General features: G+C 37.5%; 1 protein-coding gene across 3 annotated transcripts in view; it reads left to right on the forward strand.

Annotated features, from left to right (window-relative positions):
- The window catches only part of GOLPH3L (golgi phosphoprotein 3 like), a 38,122-nt gene extending 18,767 nt beyond the window's left edge, over positions 1-19,355 (forward strand). For all 3 annotated transcript variants that reach the window (XM_040626795.1, XM_008695704.2, XM_008695705.2), the window contains 3 exons: positions 5,080-5,211; positions 7,229-7,343; positions 18,691-19,355. In XM_040626795.1, coding sequence (XP_040482729.1) covers positions 5,080-5,211; positions 7,229-7,343; positions 18,691-19,118 — 675 coding nt within the window. In that variant the 3' untranslated portion in view covers positions 19,119-19,355. The remainder of the gene's footprint in view (positions 1-5,079; positions 5,212-7,228; positions 7,344-18,690) is intronic.
- Positions 19,356-20,319: the final 964 nt, after the last annotated feature.

The raw sequence follows: 20,319 nt of genomic DNA on the forward strand, positions 1-20,319 counted from the left end.
TTTTTTTTTTTTTTTTTTTAAGATTTTATTTATTCATTTGACAGAGAGAGAGATAGCCAGCGAGAGAGGGAACACAAGCAGGGGGAGTGGGAGAGGAAGAAGCAGGCTCCCAGCAGAGGAGCCTGATGTGGGGCTCGATCCCAGAACGCCGGGATCACGCCCTGAGCCGAAGGCAGACGCTTAACGACTGCACCACCCAGGCGCCCCTAGAGTCGCATGTTCTCCTAACCGAGCCAGCCAGGCGAAAATTCGCAAGAATTTTCTAACATTATTTTTTAAAACTCCTTGTAAGCATAGTTTTTAATGATGCTTTAAGTTTCTTGTTTTCTGTCCTTTTTACCACAACCAGGCAACTTTAAAATCTTTTAACTTTCAGAGTTGTTTTAAGGCGTGGCTTTAAGGAAGTTTAAATAAGGAATATTTGACTAGATGGAAATTCAGCATAAAATGTTGACTGTCTGAATTTACTTAAGTGTCATTGCTGGGGCACCTGGGTGGCTCAGTCTGTTAAGCATCTGCCTTCGGCTCAGATCATGATCTTGGGGTCCTGGGATTGAGCCCCATGCAGGGTTCCCCACTCAGCGGGGAGTCTGCTTCTCCCTCAGCCCCTCCCCCTGCTCGTGCTTTCTCAAATAAAATCTAAAAAAAAAAGAGAGAGAAATCTCATTGCCCTACCTTTTTAAAGAACAAAATGACAGTGCCAGAAGTGTAGATCTGGGGCGCACCTGGACGGCACAGTAGATGAAGCATCCGACTTTTGGTTTCAGCTCAGGTTGTGATCTCGGGATCCTGGGTTGGAGCCCCTAGTCAGGTTCCTGGCTCAGCGGGGAGTCTGCTTAGGGCTTTCCGGCCCTCTCCTCCTGTCCCTTGCCCCCCCCCCATGCCCGTGCATGCTCTCTCTCTCAAATAAATAACTCTCTTTTAAAAAATGTAAATATGTATAATCTTTGACCCCAAAATTTCTTCTAGGAATTTATTCAACAGAAACACACACAATGATATTTCTTCATGGCATTTTTTTTGTAACGACAAAAATTTTAAGCAAATGTACGCCAGTAAAGTCTTGAATAGATAAATTATAGTACATTTAAAGTGCGATACTGTGTAGCCATTATGATGAATGAGGTAGATCTGTATTTACTCATGTGGAGAGAGAGCCAAAATAATGGTGAAGTGAAAAAGTTGCCACTCAGTATTCTGTAAAAGTTTCTGTAAATAATAATAATAAAGATAGAATATGTATATAAAATCTAGAAAATACACAGTAGACTGTTATTCCCTCCAGATAAACTTTCAGTTTATAAGTTATACATTTCTATAATATGGTCTTTTTTCCTTTTTTTATAATCATTTATTACATTTCTAATTAAGACAAAACAAAGTCCACTATTCAAAGATCTTATTCTGCCAAGCCTTCAAGATTCTCTGTTGTTCATGAGGCAATGTGTGATTCCATTTGTTTTAGTAAATCCTAAAATTTTCTTTTTCTCTTTTCCCTCGTGTGTAGAGACTTTGATAACCAAATTTGATGACTAATGGTGAGCTTTAGTATGCGTGTGTGAGATCAGCCTGCATACTGAAGCACTGGCCCTTTAACACAGAATCTTTATCATAGATGGTTTCAGAATTCACCAGTACAGCTGGATGTATTTATTTAGAAGAATATGGACCTTAAAATTATAATTATCTTTTAAAACTCCATGTGTGTATTTTTAAGCTTTTTTCTATTATGATGCATGACTCAATAAAAAGAAAGTTTAAAAAAACTCATTTGGGGACTTTTACGTTAGATGCTATGATGGGAGTGATATTAAAAAGCATAATTTCTACATCCTGCTTTCCATTGTTTCTTTATTTACAGTGCTTCTCATTTACAGTTCTGTTGACAATCTGACATCACTGTTACTGTAACAGAAGTTGTGTGGTCAGGAAGAAATGAAAAAAACAAACAAATTAGTTTCCTCTAATTGCTTTAATACTGGCTGATGTGTTTGCACACCTGTTGAGATTTATAAAATTACCAAGATTATATAAAAGTTATGCCTAAATAAATTATGTGTCCTGAAGAAAGTTATAGTTTAACCTTAATTAGGCAGCTGAATTGCATGAAACCAATGATTAATCTTTAAAAAAGACTACACCCTCCTTAAAGAGGAGTTCTAAATATGACTCTTTTGATGTAGCCATGAGGCAGGTAGTAGATGGATCTAATCCCAGTTTTGAATCTAAGATCAGGCCCACAGGAAATGTGGATAGGTTTAGGGATGTTTATGGTTCAAACTGAGCTTTTGCCAGGTTAACATATTTACTTCAAATCCTAAATTTAGGCTGTCAAGAAACATTGGGAAATGCTATGTATTATTAGTCAGGTACTCTCTCCTTAAGGAATTTATAGTCTACTGAGGACAGTTGATTGCAGTGTGATAAAAGAAATGATAAGGGATAAGTATATATAGGCACACCCAGGTGAGGAGCCTAACCTAGAGGGTGGAGTAGAAGGAAAGACATTGTCAGAGAAGGTACATAGAAGAGGTTATCCCTGTACACAGTCCTTAAGAACAAGGAGGAATTGGGAAAAGAGGGGTACTGGTTCTTCTGGACAGAGAGAACAATGTGTACAAAGGCCAATAGGCGAAAATGATATATTAAGAGTACTTAAATAGTTCTGGGGGCGCCCAGCTGGCTCAGTCTGAGAAGCATGCAGCTCTTGATCTCAGGGTCATGAGTCTGAGCCTCACATTGGGTTTAGAGATTACTGATAAAATAAACTTAAAAAAAAATAGTTCTGGAAAGCTGAGCATAGTGTTCTAGGGAAAAGACACCAGGGAGAGACCAGTGAGTAACCTCTTGGCTTGAGTGTTACACTACGGAATTTGGACTTGACTGGGAGGAGCATTTCAAAGAGTTCTAAGCAGAGGGGAAGAGAGTTATATCATTATTAGCTTTGAGCATAAAGATCATCCTGGCTATAATGGGAAAACTGGAATTAGAAGACCTCTGTCTCTGACAGTATAGTGGTCAGAGATATTAAGTCTTGAATAGACATAATTTCTAAAGTACTGTTGGGACTTTGGAAAATAAGAAATCTTCAGCACCAAACTTAAAATCCTAGAGATGAGCAATAAACAAACATGAACACCACATTGCCCTGGGACAAATTATCAAATCAGTCCTGAGATCCAGGAATTGGATAGTCAGAAATAAACCTCAGAGTTGAGATAAAACGGGGAAGCTTGGTTTAAATGTGGTCCCAGCTGGGGGCACCTAGCTGGCTCAGTCAGTGTAACATGCAACTTTTTTTTTTTTTAAGATTTTATTTATTTATTTGACAGAGACAGCCAGTGAGAGAGGGAGCACAAGCAGGGGTAGTGGGAGAGGAAGAAGCAGGCTCCCAGCGGAGGAGCCTGATGTGGGGCTCGATCCCAGAATGCCGGGTCACGCCCTGAGCCGAAGGCAGACGCTTAACCGCTGTGCCACCCAGGCGCCCCATAGTTTCCTCATCTTTAAAGTGTGGATAGTAGTACCTCCCTTGTACGGTTGTTGTGAAGATGTGATCAGATAGTGCATGCAAAAAAAGCTAAATGCAAATCTACATAGTAAGTATCCAATAAATATTAGACATTACTACTATTAATAGTGAGTTGTGACTGGCACAAAAACTGACTGGCACAGTTGGTGGAGCATGAGGCCCTTGATCCTGGGGTCATGAGTTCAAGCTCCATTTTGGCATGGAGCTTGTTTTTTAAAAAAATTAAAAACTAAGTAAATAAGTAAAATAAAAATCTTTAAATAGTGATTTATATAGTGAACATTAAAAGTGATACTTTAAAGCCATGCTAAAACTTTCCTGCCAACATCTCACCCGTCTTCTCTCCCAGGAGAGGGAGTGCTGCACCGAAAGATGGCTAGTGTTGAACAGTTCTAATAACTGACGGGTCTTCTTGTGTTAATCGTAACTCCTTGCTCAGAACCTTCAGGATTCAATATTGCCTTTCAGTAAAAGTTCAGAGCATCAAGATTTTCCACAGCCTGGCCCCAGCCAGCTTGATCTCATGTCCTTGAGTTAGATCTCTAAACATATTTGATGTCTCTTTCCTTTATGCTTTTGCTTAGAATGCCCTTTTGACAAATAGTAGAATTTGGGTGATTTCCTTCATCTTCATCTGGAAAACCCTCCCTTCTCTGAAAAATTCAACCTGTTCTTCAAACCCCAGTTCAAGTTCCATAAAAGTTTCCGACTAGCCCAAATGTGATTTATAGTTTGAAAAACTATCATCTAAATCAAACTTCCAGTAGTCATTTTTGCCAGTCTTCTGCTGCTTTTTCAATTGAGCTTTTATTTAAAATTTATATTATCACATAATTTTCCTCACTTTTTTATGGTATTTCCAGTTAGGTTTTTTTGTTTCTTAAGACAGTGGGTATTTCTTCTGTCTTTGTACCCCCATAGCTCCTAGGAAAGGGAAACTAATATTTAAGTGCCTACTATATGCCAGGCACTCTACTAAATGCCTTCTTGTATGTAACATCTAATTTATTCCTCACAACAAACTTAGAAAGATAGATAGTAGTGTCCCTGTTTTATAGATGAGGACATTGCACTTGAAAATGGTTAAATAACATACCAAGGCACTTAAGTGGTCAGTGGCAGAGCTGGGTTTCTACCACACCACCCATCAAAATAGCTTGCAAATAAAACATGTCTTGGAGGAGTAAAAGGCTCAAATGGTGTATACATTTTTCTCCTTATTTATATTCTACTCTGAAATTTAGGGTGTCATGGAAACATTTCCAAGAAGCCAAAATTCTTTTCAAAAATTAAAATTTGACATGCCAGTTATCAACTAACAGCTGAACCATGGGAATTCACAAAGAGCTGGAAGTCAGACAGAAAACCTTATTTGGGGGGGGAGGTTTAGATTAAGGGGATTAAAGAGATTCTATTTTCTTACTCTGTGCTTTGAGTTCATGTAATGTGACATGAAATGAATCACAACAAAGTAAGCCATCCTTAAGGTGCTTGCTGCAAGTCTATAACCCTTTCAGAACATTCTCTCTCTTCTCTTTTGCCTTTTCTAGGGTTACACATCTTTCTGGAATGACTGCATATCATCTGGCCTACGAGGGGGTATCCTGATAGAGCTGGCCATGCGGGGTCGAATCTATCTGGAACCCCCCACAATGCGTAAGAAGCGACTTCTGGACAGAAAGGTACAGCATCTCTGTGGACATCCTCCTAACTTACAAAAGGGCAGATACCAATGGTCCATTTTGGAGGAATGGGAAGTTTTGTTGTTGTTTTTTTCCCGAGGGCCTTGAATTCATGACCCTGAGATCAACTGAGCTAATATCAAGAGTCAGACGCTTATCCAGCTGAGCCACCCAGGTGCCCCTGGGGGGAATGGGAAGATCTGAGTAGTGAAACAAGATAAATACCACTGACTCAGTTGTCCCATTGTCTAACAGGTTTAATTAACCTATAGCAGAGGGAGAAATTCAAATATCCATCATCTAAAGAGTTATAAGAAGGTTATGGTTTTGTCTTTTTAATTCAGAAAAATCACTTTAAGATGCTGTTATTACGCCCTGTATATTTATAACATTATGAAATGGAGTGTTATATAGGAGGGGGCAAACATCGGTCAGGTTAGTCTTTGTTGAACTCTAGTCATGCTCAGATAACCATTAGATTTTTCTCCTTCCATTTATAGCAAGTCGGGTCCACCATGTGAGCTATACTCCTGTCTCTATTTTTTACTACTTATTTTTTCCACCCATAACTTCACTGTCATACTCAGAACTCTACCAAAACTACATTGTTTAGGTATCACCAGCAGGCTCTATGCCCAGTATGGGCCTTGAACTCACAACCCTGAGATCATGAGTCACATACTCTGGGCGCCTGGGTGGCTCAGTCAGTTAAACATCTGGCTTTTGGCTCAGGTCATGATCCTGGGGACCTGGGATGGAGTCCCGCAGCAGGCTTCATGCTCATCAGGGAGCCTGCTTCTCTCTCTCCCTCTGCCGCTCCCCCTGCTTGTGTCACTTGCACTCTCTGTCAATTAAATAAAATCTTTTAAAAAGGTGCCGGGGGGATCGCCTTGGTGGCTCAGTTGCTAAGCATCTGCCTTTGGCTCAGGTTATCATCCTGGCGTCCTGGATCGAGCCCTGCATCGGGTTCTCTGCTCAGCCAGGAGCCTGCTTCTCCCTCTCTTTGTACCCCTCCACCCCACTCTTGCTCTCTCACTATCCCCCTGTCTCAAATAAATAAAATCTTTTAAAAAAAAAGTCACATGCTCTTATCAACCGAGCCAGCCAGGTGCCCCATCACCACCCTCTCTTTTGTCTTCAATTTATTTTTCTTTTAAGCTACATGTGACATTTGACATTTTTGACCACCACCTCCTACTTGAGGTTTTCTCCATTCTTGGCCTTTGTCATATTACATTTTCTTGCTTCTCTGGCTGTACCCTATTTCTTATACCTCTCCATTCCTTAACATCTAAGTCTCAGTTTGTATCCTTTTGCATAACTTCCTGTCCCTTTGGAGATATCATTTACCTCACAGCTTCATCTATCACCTCCATGATATTAACCTATCAAATCCTAGGCCTTCTTTTTCTACCCTATTTAACTATTGAGTAGGCATTTCAACTTGGCTATCCCTTATCAGTTAAAACTAAACTTAATCAACATTTCCCCCAAAACTGATTCCTTTTCTGACTTTCCTACCTTTATTAATTGTTTCACAAGCTGGTTTTCCAGGGTGCCTGGGTGGCTCAGTTGGTTAAGGGTCTGCCTTTGGCTCAGGTCATTCTGGGATTGAGTCCCACATTGGGCTCCCTGCTTAGCAGGGAGTCTGCTTCTCCCTCTCCCCCTGCACCGCCCCCCCCCCGGCCCTCCTCATTTTCTCTCTCACTCTCTCAAATAAATAAATAAAATATTTTTTAAAAAGCCAAGTTGGTTTTCCAGACCCAAAGAGTTATTATTGTGTATTTTCTCCATGATCATTTATATCTAGTTTGTTGCTAGGATCCACTTCAAATGTTATTTTTGTCTCATTACTATTACCCCATACTAGATTTTAAACTTCTTGAGGAAAGGGACAGTATACTATGTTGCTTTGCATTTCCTACAACACTTGACCAATAATGTATATATGGTATACTGAAAGATTTTAATTTGAATTAAGTAAATGAACCAGGGTCCCTTGATTCTTCTTTTAAAGGTACTGCTAAAGTCAGATAGCCCAACAGGGGATGTTTTACTGGATGAAACTCTCAAACACATCAAAGCAACTGAACCCACAGAAACCGTCCAGACATGGATAGAGCTACTCACAGGTAAAATGGCTCAAAATGGTTCAAAAATTCCACACTTTGTAATCTTTATCCTACTAGTTCAAGAAAATGAGTACAGGATTTCAAGCTGCTGGGTAAGAAATATATGGTTCACTGTTTAACTATTAAAGAGGGACAGAAAAGGCATGGTTAATCAATACAAAAAATTTTCCAAAGTTTCATTTTACTTCTGCCACCCCACCCCAGCTCTCTAACAGTATTCTTCACAAGAAAAATTTTTAACATCTTTATTGATATATAATTCACACACCTTACAGTTGACCCATGGAAAGTACACAATTAAATGGATTTTAGTATATTCACACAATTGTGCAGCCATCATCACAGTCTAAACTTAGAACATTTTCATCACCCCAAAAATAAACCCCATACTCATTAGCAGTTTTTCCCAAGCCTCCTGCCCAGCTCTAGCCAACCACTAATCTACATTCTATCTCTATAGATTTGCTTATTCTGGATATTTCATATAAATGAAATGTACAACTTTTTTTGTAACTGGCTTTAAGATACAATATTTTTAAGGTTCATCCATGTTTTAGCATGTACCAATACCTCATCCTCCTTTTTTTTTAAGGGCAAGTTCAAAAACTTTAATGTAAGTAAGTAGAATTTTAGGAGAAAACAGGACACTTTGAGATCACAGCCAGTGTCACCTTCTGGTTCAATTTTTTTAATTGAAATTTTTATTGAGATATTTGTAGATTTACATGCAGTTGTAAGAAATAATACCGAGAGATCCCTTATACACTCTGCGCAGAGTCCCCCAGTGATAACCTTTTACAAAACTATTATATAATCTGACCCACAGGATATTGGCATTGATACAATCCACCAATCTTATTAGAACTTGCCCAGTTTTACCTTGACTTCTTTTTATCACTAAAGAATATTTCGTTGTGTAGATGTACCACATTTATTTATTGATTCATCAGTTGATAGACATTTGGATTATTTCCACTTTTAGGCTGTTATGAGTACTGTTATGAACATTCACAGACATGTTTTTTTGGATGTGTTTTAATTTCTTCTGGGTGTATAGTTAATTCTTTTTACTGTAAAATACACATAACATAATCTTTATTGTCTTAACTATTCATAAATGTATAATTCAGTGACATTAAATACATTCAAGGTGTTATGTAACCATCACCTCTCTCTATACCCAAAGCTTTCTCATCATCCCAAACATCCTTATTTCTTCCCGCCCCCCATTCTCTGGCAACCTCTTTTCTATTTGTTGTCTTTATGAAGTTACCTGTACTAGGTAACTCATAAAAGTGGAATCATATGATATTTGTCCTTCTATATCTGTCTTACTTCATTAAGCATAATGTTTTCAAGGTCTGGTCATGTTGTAGCATGTATCAAAGTCTCATTCCTTTTTATGGCCAATCAATTCCATTGATTAGATCTACCCTTTTTTTTTATTATTATTCATTTGTTGATGGACACTTAGGTTGTTTCCACCTTTTAGCTATTGTGGATAATGCTGCTATGAACATTAGTATACAAATATCTATTCAAGTCCCTGCTTTCCATTCTTTTGGATATATACCTAGGAGTAGAATTGCTGTGTCATATGATAGTTCTGTTTTGAGAAACCACAAAACTATTTTCTAAACAGGTTGCACCCTTTTAGACTCTCACCAGCCATGCATGAGGGTTCCAGTTTCTCTACATTGCCATCAACACTTGTTCTGTTTTTTGTTTTGTTTTGTTTTTTTAATTATAGCTCGCCTAGTAGGCATGAAGGGATATCTCGTTGTTTTGATTTGCGTTTCCCTAACGGCCAATGATGAGCATCTTTTCATAGGTTATTGGCCATTTATAGATCTTCTTTGGAAAAATGTCTATTCAAGTCCTTTGCCCATTTTTTAACTGGAGTCTGTTGTTATTGCTTCTGTTTAAAGATTTTTTTTATTTATTTATTTATTTGAATATTTAGTTATTTATTTGAGAGAGAGCTAGCGAACACACAGAGGGAGAGGGAGAAGCAGACTCCCCACTGAGCAGGGAGCCCAACGCAGGACTCGGTCTCAGGACCCCAAGATCACGACCTGAGCCAAAGGCAGACGCTTAACCAACTGAGCCACCCTGTTGGCTCCTCGTTGTTATTATTGTTGATGAGTTTTAGAACTTCTTTATATTTTCTGGATATTAATCCCTTATCAGATCCATCATTTACCAATATTTTCTCCTATTCTTTAGGTTGTCTTTTCAACTTGTTTGATGGTAATCCTTGACGCACAGAAGTTCTTAATTTTGATGAAATCCAATTTATCTATTTTTTCTTTTGTTGCCTGCACTTTTGGTCTCATATCCATGAAAAGACTGCTGTTTCCCCATTGAATAATCTTAGTAGCCTTGTTGAAAATCAGTTGATCATAGACGTGAGGATTTATTTCTGGGCTGTCTGTTCTGTTGCATTGATCTATGTTTGTCCTGTGCCAATACCATACTGTTTTAGTTACTATGGCTTTATAGTAAGGTTTGAGGTTGGGAAGTATGAGTCCCACGACTTTATCTTGTTCAGGATTGTTTTGGCTATCCTGGGTCTCATGCAATTCCATGTGAATTTGAGGATCAGCTTCCCCGTTTTGGTGGGAAAGGCTATTGGAATGTTGTTAGGGGTTGTTTCGAACCTGTAGATCTCTTTGAGTGGTATTGATATCTTAACAATGTCAGGTCTGCCTGTCGATCAAAATGGGATGTCTTTCCATATTTAGGTCATCTTTAATGTTTGCAGCAATGTCTTATAGTTCTAAGCATAGAAATCTTTCACCTCCGTGGTTAGACTTATTCCTAAGTATTTAATTCTTTTAGACACTATTATAAATGGAACTGCTTTCTTAATTTCCTTTGTTCTTCACCGGTATGTAGAAACAATTGATATTTGTGTGTTTTTCTTGTACCCTGCACCTTAGCTGAATTATTTTATTAGCTCTAGTAGCATTTTTATGCATTCTTTGGGATTTTCTATACAGTTGACCCTTGAACAACATGGATTTGAGCCATGCAGGTCCATGTATACATGGATTTTTTTCAATAAATATAATGCATTACTCTAAATGTATTTTCCTTATGATTTTCTTAATATTTCATTTTTTCTAGCTTATTTTATTATAAGGACACAGTATATAATACATATAACATACAAAATATGTGTTAATTGACTGTTTATGTTGTCAGTAAGGCTTTCAGTTTAGGCTATTAGTTAAGTTTTTAAAGAATTAAAAGTTACACACAGATTTTGGACTGTGCAGGGGTTTGGCACTCCTAACTCCCAGGCTGTTCAAGGGTCAGCTATAGATAGGATCATGTCATGTGCAAACAGAGATAGTTTTAGCTTTTCCTTTCCAATTTGGATGCCTTTCATCTTTTTTCCCTTCTCTAACAGCTCTGGTTTGAATAGCAGTGGGGAAAGCTGTCATCCTTGTGTTGTTCATGACCCTTGAGGAAAAGCTTCCAGTTTCACTATTGAATGTGATGTTAGCTGTGGATTTTTCATACCTATCCTTTACAATGTTGAGAAATTTTCCTTTTATTCCTAGTTTTCTGTCATGAAAGTGTGTTGTTGTTGTTGTTTTGAAAGTGGGTTCATTTTTGCCAAATGTCTTTTCTGAGTCAAGTGAGATGACTATTTGGCTTTTTTCTTTCACTCTATTAATGTGATGTATTCTGTTATTTATTTTTTTATTGAGGTATAATTGACATACAACATTGTATTAATTTCAGATGTAGAACACATTGATTCAGGATTGGTGTAAATTGTGAAGTGATCACAATACATCTACTTAACATCCATCCCCACATATAGTTTCAATTTTTTTTCTTGTGATGAGAACTTTTAAGATCTCTCTTAGCAACCTTCAGATATACAATACAGTGTTATTAACCACAGTCACCATGCTGTATATTATATCCCTAGGAATTATTTATTTTATAACTGGAAGTTTGTACCTTTTGACTACATTCACCCATTTTGCCCACCCCCCCATCCCTTGCTTCTGGCAACCATCAATCTGTTCTCTGTATCGGTGAGCTTTTCTGTTTTGTTTTGGGGTTTTTGTTTTTGTTTTTTTTTTAAGATTTTATTTTTAAGTAATCTTTACATTCATTGTGGGGCTCAAACTTACAACCCTGAGATCAAGAGTCACACACTCCCCTGACTGAGTCAGCCAGGCACTCCTTTTGGATTTTTGTTTTTTAGGTTCTATATGTAAGTGAGATCATTACAGTATTTGTCTTTCTCTGTCTCATTTATTTCACTTAGCATACTGCCCTCAGGTTCCATCCATGTTGTTGCAAATGGCAAGATTTCTTTTTTATGGCTGAATAATATTCCATAGTGTGTGTGTGTGTGTGTGTGTGTGTGTGTATACATTTTCTTTATCCATTCATCCAGTGATGGACATTTAGTTTACTTCTATGTCTTGGCTATTGTGAATAATGCTTCACTTAACATCAGAGTGCATATATCTTTCCCAGTTAGCATTTTCATTTTCTTTGAATAAATATTCAGAAGTGGAATTGCTGGATCATATGATACTTCTATTTTTAACATTTTAGGAACTTCTGTATTGTTTTCTGTAGTGGCTGCACCAGTTTACATTCTCACACAAAGTGCACAAAGGTTCTCTTTTTTTCTACATCCTCTTCAATGCTTGTTATTTCTTGTCTTTTTGATAACAGCCACGCTAACGGGTGTGAGGTAATATTTCATTGTGATTTGATTTGCACTTCTCTGGTGATTAGAGATGTTGAGCACTTTTTCATGTGTCTGTTGGCCATCTTTTATCTTCTTTGGAAAAAAGTATTCAGATCCTTTCCCCATTTGATTTTTTTATGTTACATTCGTGGGATAAATTTTACTTGTTCATGGTAAATAATCCTTTTAATATGCTGTTGGATTCAATTTGCTAATATTTGATTAAGGATGTTTGCATCAATATTCGTAAGAGTTATTGGTCAATAATGTGACTAAAGTGAGTCTCTTGTAGATAGCATATAATTGGATGATGTTTTTTAACCCATTCTGCCAATCTTTGTCTTGTATTGAATTGCTTAATCTATTTACATTTAAAGTAATTACTCATGGGGCACCTGGGTGGCTCAGTTGGTTAAGTGTCTGCCTTCAGCTCAGGTCATGATCCCAGGGTCCTGGGTTTGGGCCCCGTGTTGGGCTCCCTGCTCAGCGGGGAGCCTGCTTCTCCCTCTCCCTCTGCCCCTCCCCTCCCCCACTCATCCTCTCCCACTTGCTCTCTCTTAAATAAATAATAAATAAAATCTTAAAAATAAGTAAATAAATAAAAATAATTACTCATAAAAAGACACTTCTGCCATTTTGCTGTTTCTTTGCTGCATGATTATAGGTTTTTGTCCTTCATTTCCTGCATTATTGTCTTTTTTTGTGTTTAGGTGGTTTTTTGTAGTGAAACATTTGTATTCCCTCTCATTTTCTTTTATATAGATATTTTCTTTATTGTTACCATAGAATTTAACATCCTAAAGTTTCAACAACCTAATTGGATTTTATACCAACTTCAATAACATAAAAACTCTGCCCCTATAAAGCTGCATTCCACCCTCTTTCTGTTTTAATGTCACAGATTATATTTTTATATGTTGTGTGCCCAGTAACATAAATTAGTTGTTTTTTAATGTATTTATCTTTTAAAACATATAGGGGCACCTGGGTGGTGGGTGTCCTGACTCTTGATTGGGCTCAGGTCATGATCTTGGGGTTGTGGGACTAAGCCCCAAGTCAGCTCCATGCTCAGCGGGGAGTCTGCTTGAGATTCTCTCCTTCTTCCTCTGCCCCTCCCCTGGCTCATGCTCACTCACTTGCTCTCTAAAATAAATCTTAAAAAAAGGGGCGCCTGGATGGCGCATTCGTTAAGTGTCTGCCTTCAGCTCAGGGCGTGATCCCGGCGTTATGGGATCAAGCCCCACATCAGGCTCCTCCACTATGAGCCTGCTTCTTCCTCTCCCACTCCCCCTGCTTGTGTTCCCTCTCTCGCTGGCTGTCTCTATCTCTGTTAAATAAATAAATAAAATCTTTAAAAAAAAAAAAAAAGTAGCGTTACAAACCAATACTAGCTTTTATATTTGTACATGTATTTACCTTTTTTGGAGATCTTTATTTCTTCATATTGCTTCTACTTACTGTCTAACTTCCCTTCATTTCAACCTGCAGGACTCCTTTTTAGTATTTTTTTTAAATATTTATTTATATATCTTAGAGTGAGAGCATGAGCTGGGGAATGACAGAGGGAGAGGGAGAGAAGCAGACTCCCCACTGAGCATGGAGCCTGATCTCACAATCCTGAGATCACAACCTGAGCCAAAACCAAGACTGAGCCACCCAGGGTCCTCTCCTTTTTAGTATTTCTTGCAGGACAAGTCTAGTGGTAATAAACTTCCTCGGTTTTTGTTTATGTTGGGAAGTCTTAATTTCTCCTTCATTTTTGAAGGACAGTTTTTCTGGATATAGAATTCTCATTTTACTGTTTTTTTTCCCCCTTTTATATCTTTGAATATATCAGCCCACTGCCTTCTGCCCTCTGAATTTTTTTTGATGAGAAATCAGCTGATAATATTACTGAGGATCCCTTGTATGTGATGACTCCTTTCTTCCTGCTTTTAAGGTTCTTTATCTTTGGCTTTTGACAGTTTGATTATAATATGTCTCAGTATGGATGCTTTATCTGACATTGAGTTCCTTAAGCTTCTTGGATTTATAGATTCATGTCCTTTATCAAATTCGGAAAGTTTTCAGCTATTATTTCTTCAGATAGTCTTTCTGCCCCATTTCTCTCTCTTCTCCTTCTGGGATTCTCACAATGCATGTATTTGTCCATTTGATGGTGTACCAGAGGTCCCTTAGGTTCTGTTTACTTTTCTCATTTTTTTCTTTCTGTTCCCCAGGCTATATAATTTCAGCTTCCTATATTCAGGTTTGTTCATTCTTTTTCTGCCTACTTAGTTCTGCTTTTGACCCCATATAGTGTATTTTTCATTTCAGCTATTGTATGTAAGCTCCAAACTTTCTTTTTGGTTCCTTTTTATGATTTCTCTCTCTTTATTAATATTTTCATTTTGTTCATATGTTGTTTCCCTGTCTATGTCCATGTGTTCTCTTAGCCCTTGAGCATCTTTAAGACAGTTGTTTTCAAGTCTTTGTCTGGTAAATTTGATATCTAACTTGCTGAGGCACATATTATGTCCATTTCTTTTGTTTCTTTGAATGTGTAATACTTTGCTCTTTCTTTGTATGCCTTGTGATTTTTTTCTTGAAAACTGAACATTTGAATCTTATAATGTGGTAATTCTGGAAATCAGTCTCCCCATTTCCCAGGGTTTGCTGTTGCACAGTGTCTTTGTGCTGTGGATCAAACTGAGGAGAAAGCTTCAGACTCGGGTTTTTTGTGAGGTACATCTTATCCTGAGCAAGGATACGTTTTTTAGTGTAAAAACAGAAACAACCCCACAGTGCTTATCCTTTATATCCCCTGGAAACTGCTTTAGCTGGTGGGGATTTGAACAGTGGCATCCAGCTTCTAGTTTCATGTCAGCCATGAGAAACTGCAATCTGTAATCAGAACACAGATCCTGATATTTCAAGGACAAGGTCCTTATTGCCCACCCTGATTCCAGCAAGCTTCACCAAAACCACAGATTGCCCTCCCTATAGGTTCCTATCACAGGGCTGGGAGGTAGGGGCTAAGTAGCCACTATCATGCCGAAGGCTGAAATTGGCCTATATGAACCACATTTTGCCAGTCAAGCCTCGGCCTGGAACCTACGAGCATTCATATTGGTTCCAGAGTTCCAAATAGTTATTAAAAAGATATATTCTAGGGGCTCCTGGGTAGTTCAGTCAGTGAGGCATCCAGCTCTTGATCTCAGTGTTGTGAGTTCAGGCCCTGTGTTGGGCTCCACCCTGGGCGTGGAACCCAGTTTAAAAAAGGAAAAAGGAAAGATTCTAGGTTCTAGTGTAATTGTTGTCTACGTGAAGATATGAATGTCTGGCACTTCATACTCTGTCATCATCCCTGATGTCATACCTCAATGATTAACAATTTAGAGAACCTTATCATCTATGTCCAGTTTGAGTTTGTCATTAGGGCCCACTTCAAATACTATTTTTGTCTCCCCACTATCACCCCATACTAGATTTTAAATGTATGAGTTTTCATTCTTCCACATTCTCATCAATACTTGTTATTCTCTTTTTTATTTTATTTTATCTATCCTAATGAGTATGTAGTGGTATATCGTGATTTTTATTTGGATTTTCCTTATACTAATGATATTGACCATCTTTATGTATGGCCATTTGTATATCTTCTTTGGAGAATTGTCTATTCAAATACCTTACCTATTTTTTAATTAGGTTTACCTTTTTTTACTATTGATTTGTACTTTTCAAATATATTCTAGATATAAATCTCATCATATACAGGATTTGCAAAACTTTTCTTCCATTCTGTGTCTTTTCACTTCTTGATAGTGTCCTTCAAAGCATAAACTTTTCAATTTTAATACTTTTCAATTAATCTTTTTTTCTTTTATTACTTGTGTAATAGCTAAGAAATGATTGCTTAACCTAACATGAAGATTTATTCCTGGGACACCTGGGTGGTTCAGTTAGTTAAGCGTCTGCCTTCACCTCAGGTCACGATATCAGGGTCCTGGGATTGAGCCCTGCATTGGGCTCCCTGCTCAATGAGGAACCTGCTTCTCCCTTTCCCTCTGCCTCTCCCTCTCCCACTTGTGCTCTCTCTCTTGCACACATGTGCTCCCTCTCTCTCAAATAAATAAAATCTTTTTTAAAAATTTATTCCTGTGTTTTCTTCTAAGAGGCTTTGTCTATTTCATTTAGGTCTATCGTCCATTTTGAGTTGGTATGGGGTAGAGCTCCAACTTCAGTCTTTTGCATGAAAACATAAATACAGTTGTTCTGGCACTATTTGTCCTCACACTGTTCTGTCCTCCATGATTTATGTTGGTACCATTGTCAAAAATCATTTGACCATAAATGTATGGGTTTATTTCTGGACTCTTTTTTTGATCTATATGTCTATTCTTATGCAGTACCACACTCTCTTGATTATTGTAGGTTTTGCTTGTTTTTGGTGTTTTTTAATTATTATTATAGTTTTATGATCGCTTTGAAATTAGGAAGCGTGAGCCCTCCGACTTTATTCTTCTTTTTTGAGATTTTTTTGGCCATGCTGGGTCTTTTGCATTTCCATATGAATTATAAAATTAGCTTGTCAGTTTCTACAATAAAGCAAGGTAGGATTTTAATAGGAATTGTACTGAATCTGTAGATCAGTATGGGGGAATATTGCTATCTTAAGAATATGAAGTTTTCCAATCCATGAACATGGGATGTCTTTCCATTTATTTAGATGATCTTTATTTCTTTCAACAATATTTTGTAATTTTCAGTGTACCAGTCTTATACTACTTTTGTTAAATATATTCCTAAGTATTTTGTTCTTTTTGATGCTATTATAAATGTAATTGTTTTCTTAATTTTATTTTCAGATTATTTGTTGCTAATGAATAGAAATTCAATTGATTTTTGTATATTAATCTTGTATCCTGCAACCTTGCTAAATTTATTTGTTGAAATAGTTTAAGTGGATTCCTTAGATTTTTCTGTATACAAGATCATGTCATCTGAAAATAAAAATAGCTTAACTTCTTCCTGTCTGAATGCTTTTCTTTCTTTCTTTCCTTCTTTCTTTCTTTCTTTTTCTTTCTTTCTTTCTTTCTTTCCTTTTTTTTCTCTCTTTTTTTTTTTTTTTTTGCCTAATTGCCCTGGCTAGAACCTCCAGTACAGTGCTAAATAGAAGTGATGGAAATGGCATCTTTGTCTTGTACCTGATCTTAGCAGGACAAAACTGACTCTTTCACCATTAAGTATGAAGCTAGCTGTGGGTTTTTTGTAAATGCTGTCTATCAGGTTGAGGAAGTTTCTACCTATTCCTAGTTTGTTGAGTGTTTTTATCATGTAAGTATGTTGGATTTTGTCAGATACTTTTTCTGTGTCGATTGAGATGATCATTTGGTTTTTTCTGTCATTCTATTGATATGATGTGTTACATAATTGGATTTTGGGGTATTAAAACAACCTTGCCTTTCTGGTATAAATCCCACCTAATTTTGTTACATAGTGTTTATTATATGTGCTTGATTTTCTTTTTGGTAGTATTTTGTTGAATATTTTTGTACCTATATTCATAAGGGGTATTGGTCTATAGTTTTCTTGTGATGTCTTTGTCTGGTTTTGGTATCAGAGTAATACTTAAGGAAGTGTTCCCTCCTCGTCTGTTTTTTTGAAAGAGTTTGTGAAGGATTAGTAGTATTCTTTAAACATTTGGTAGAATTACCACTAACCCATGTTAACCATGCTTTTGAGGGGGAATTTTAAATTACTTATTCAATCTATTTACTGTTATAGATCTATTCAGATTTTGTCTTTCTTCTTGAGTCAATTTAGGTAATTTGTGTGTTTCAAGAAATTTGTTCATTTTTTCTAGGTTATCTAATTTGTTGACATACTGTTGTTTATAGTGTCCTCTTACTGTCCTTTTTATTTCTTTAAGGTCAGTGGTGATGTTTCCTCTTTCATTCGTAATTTTAGTAATTTGAGTCTTCTCTTTTGTTGATCAGTCTAGGTTTTTCAGTTTGTTGATCTTTTCAATGAACCAACTTTTGATTTTATTGATTTTCTCTATTGTTTTCATTGTTTCTATCTCCTCTCTTAATCTTTATTATTTCCTTCTTTTGCTTCCTTCATGTTTAATGTGCTCTTCTTTTTCTGCTTTTTTTAAGGTAGAAAGTTAGGTTATTGATTTGACATCTCCTTTTCTAATACAACATTTGGGGTCATAAATTTCTGCCTTGGCACTGCTTTAAGCTGCAGCTCATAATTTTGGTCTGTTGTGTTTTCATTTTCATGCAACTGAAAGCATTTTTTTAAATTTCCCTGTGATTTCTTCTTTGACCAATTGGTTATTTAGGAGTGTGTTGTTTAATTTCCACATATTTTTGAATTTCCCAAATTTTTGTCTATTAATTTCTAATTTAATTCTGTTGTGGTTAGATAGCACACTTTGGATGTTTTCAGTCCTTTTAAATTTGTTAAGGCTGATTTTATGGCCTAGCATATGGTCTATCCTGGAGAATGTTCCATGTGCACTTGAGAAGGATATGTATTCTGCTGTTAGGGTGGAATGTTCTGTAGATGTCGTGTTAGGTCTAGTTAGGTCTAGTTATAGTGTTGTTCAAGTCTTCTTTTTTTTTTCCCCCAAAGGTGAGACCTGGAACCCCTTCAAATTACAGTACCAGCTAAGAAATGTAAGAGAGCGAATTGCAAAGAACCTAGTAGAAAAGGGTATTCTAACCACTGAGAAGCAGAATTTCCTCCTATTTGACATGACTACTCATCCAGTGACCAATACAACAGAGAAACAGCGACTAGTGAAAAAACTTCAAGATAGTGTCCTAGAGCGGTGGGTAAATGACCCTCAGCGTATGGACAAGCGAACACTAGCACTCCTGGTGCTAGCCCACTCCTCTGATGTGCTAGAGAATGTCTTCTCCTCTCTGACAGATGACAAGTATGATGTGGCTATGAATCGAGCCAAGGACCTAGTAGAACTGGACCCTGAAGTGGAGGGGACAAAGCACAGTGCTACAGAGATGATCTGGGCTGTGTTGGCAGCCTTCAATAAATCCTAAAGCCAGTGGGTGGGTTTCTTCTTTTTCCCCTGCTGGCTGGTGACTGTCAGAGACACCACACTGAGTTTTGTGTGATGAGATGTTTTTCATCGTTTGTTTTTTTTTTCCTTCTCTTGAATCAGATTTGTGATTTGGGGAGAGCAGCTTCAGGGCTTCTCCATAAACTTTGGCCATTGTAAACAGACTTTATTTCCCCGTATTTTTCCACTACAGAGGTGAATAAACTAGGTGAACCCACACACACCCAATAATCATTTTCTCTCATTTCTTGGTTTACTTCCACCCAGTGTGCTTTTGGATAAGCAGGAATATCTAAGTGGGATTTGGAGTTCTCCAGTCAGAAAATGTGAATGAAGGGGCACCTGGGTTGTGCAGTCGTTAAGCGTCTGCCTTCGGCTCAGGGCGTGATCCCAGCGTTCTGGGATCGAGCCCCACATCAGGCTCCTCCACTAGGAGCCTGCTTCTTCCTCTCCCACTCTCCCTGCTTGTGTTCCCTCTCTCGCTGGCTGTCTCTGTCAAATAAATAAATAAAATCTTTAAAAAAAAAAAAAAGAAAATGTGAATGAGATATAGAGCAAACCATTTATTAAGTTTTTTAAAGTTTGTATTCTATCCTTTTTTTTTTTTTAAAGTAGGCTCCACTGCCAATGTGGGGCTTACTCATGACCCTGAGATTAAGTGTCACATACTCTACCAACTGAGCCAGCCAGGCACCCCTGTTTTCTACCTTAAGTACATGTTTTCACAGTCTTTGTCTTTCAGACTCTACTAAGTAATGTAGTTATTGAAATAACTGTCTCTTTGAATAAGGGGCAGTGAAAACAAAACTTATTTTTGGAGCAGATGGTCTCTGGGATTGTAGGTCCCACTAATGATTGTTTCATCTTTCCTTTTCTAACCAAATGAGAATATTACAAATTGATTGCCTGGTTCTCACAGCCCTAGAATCAGAAATATATTCTATACTATCTCTTCGCATTATCCTACTCCCTCATTCATTAGGACAAAAATCTGAATGAAAAAAAAAATGTATCTCTCAACCATGTCCTTCAGTCAGCAGTATGATTTACAAGGGAGGGAGGTAGCCTGAGAATTTCCACCCCTTAGCACATGACTGTCCTGATTCCTCCAGATTCCTCTACATGTCTCTGATTGAATTGAGGGGAGTTAGAAATTTCAGTTGCTGAACAGCAGCATCCTG

The sequence above is a fragment of the Ursus maritimus genome, unplaced genomic scaffold, assembly GCF_017311325.1.
Source record: "Ursus maritimus isolate PB19 unplaced genomic scaffold, ASM1731132v1 scaffold_12, whole genome shotgun sequence".
Lineage (NCBI taxonomy): Eukaryota > Metazoa > Chordata > Mammalia > Carnivora > Ursidae > Ursus > Ursus maritimus.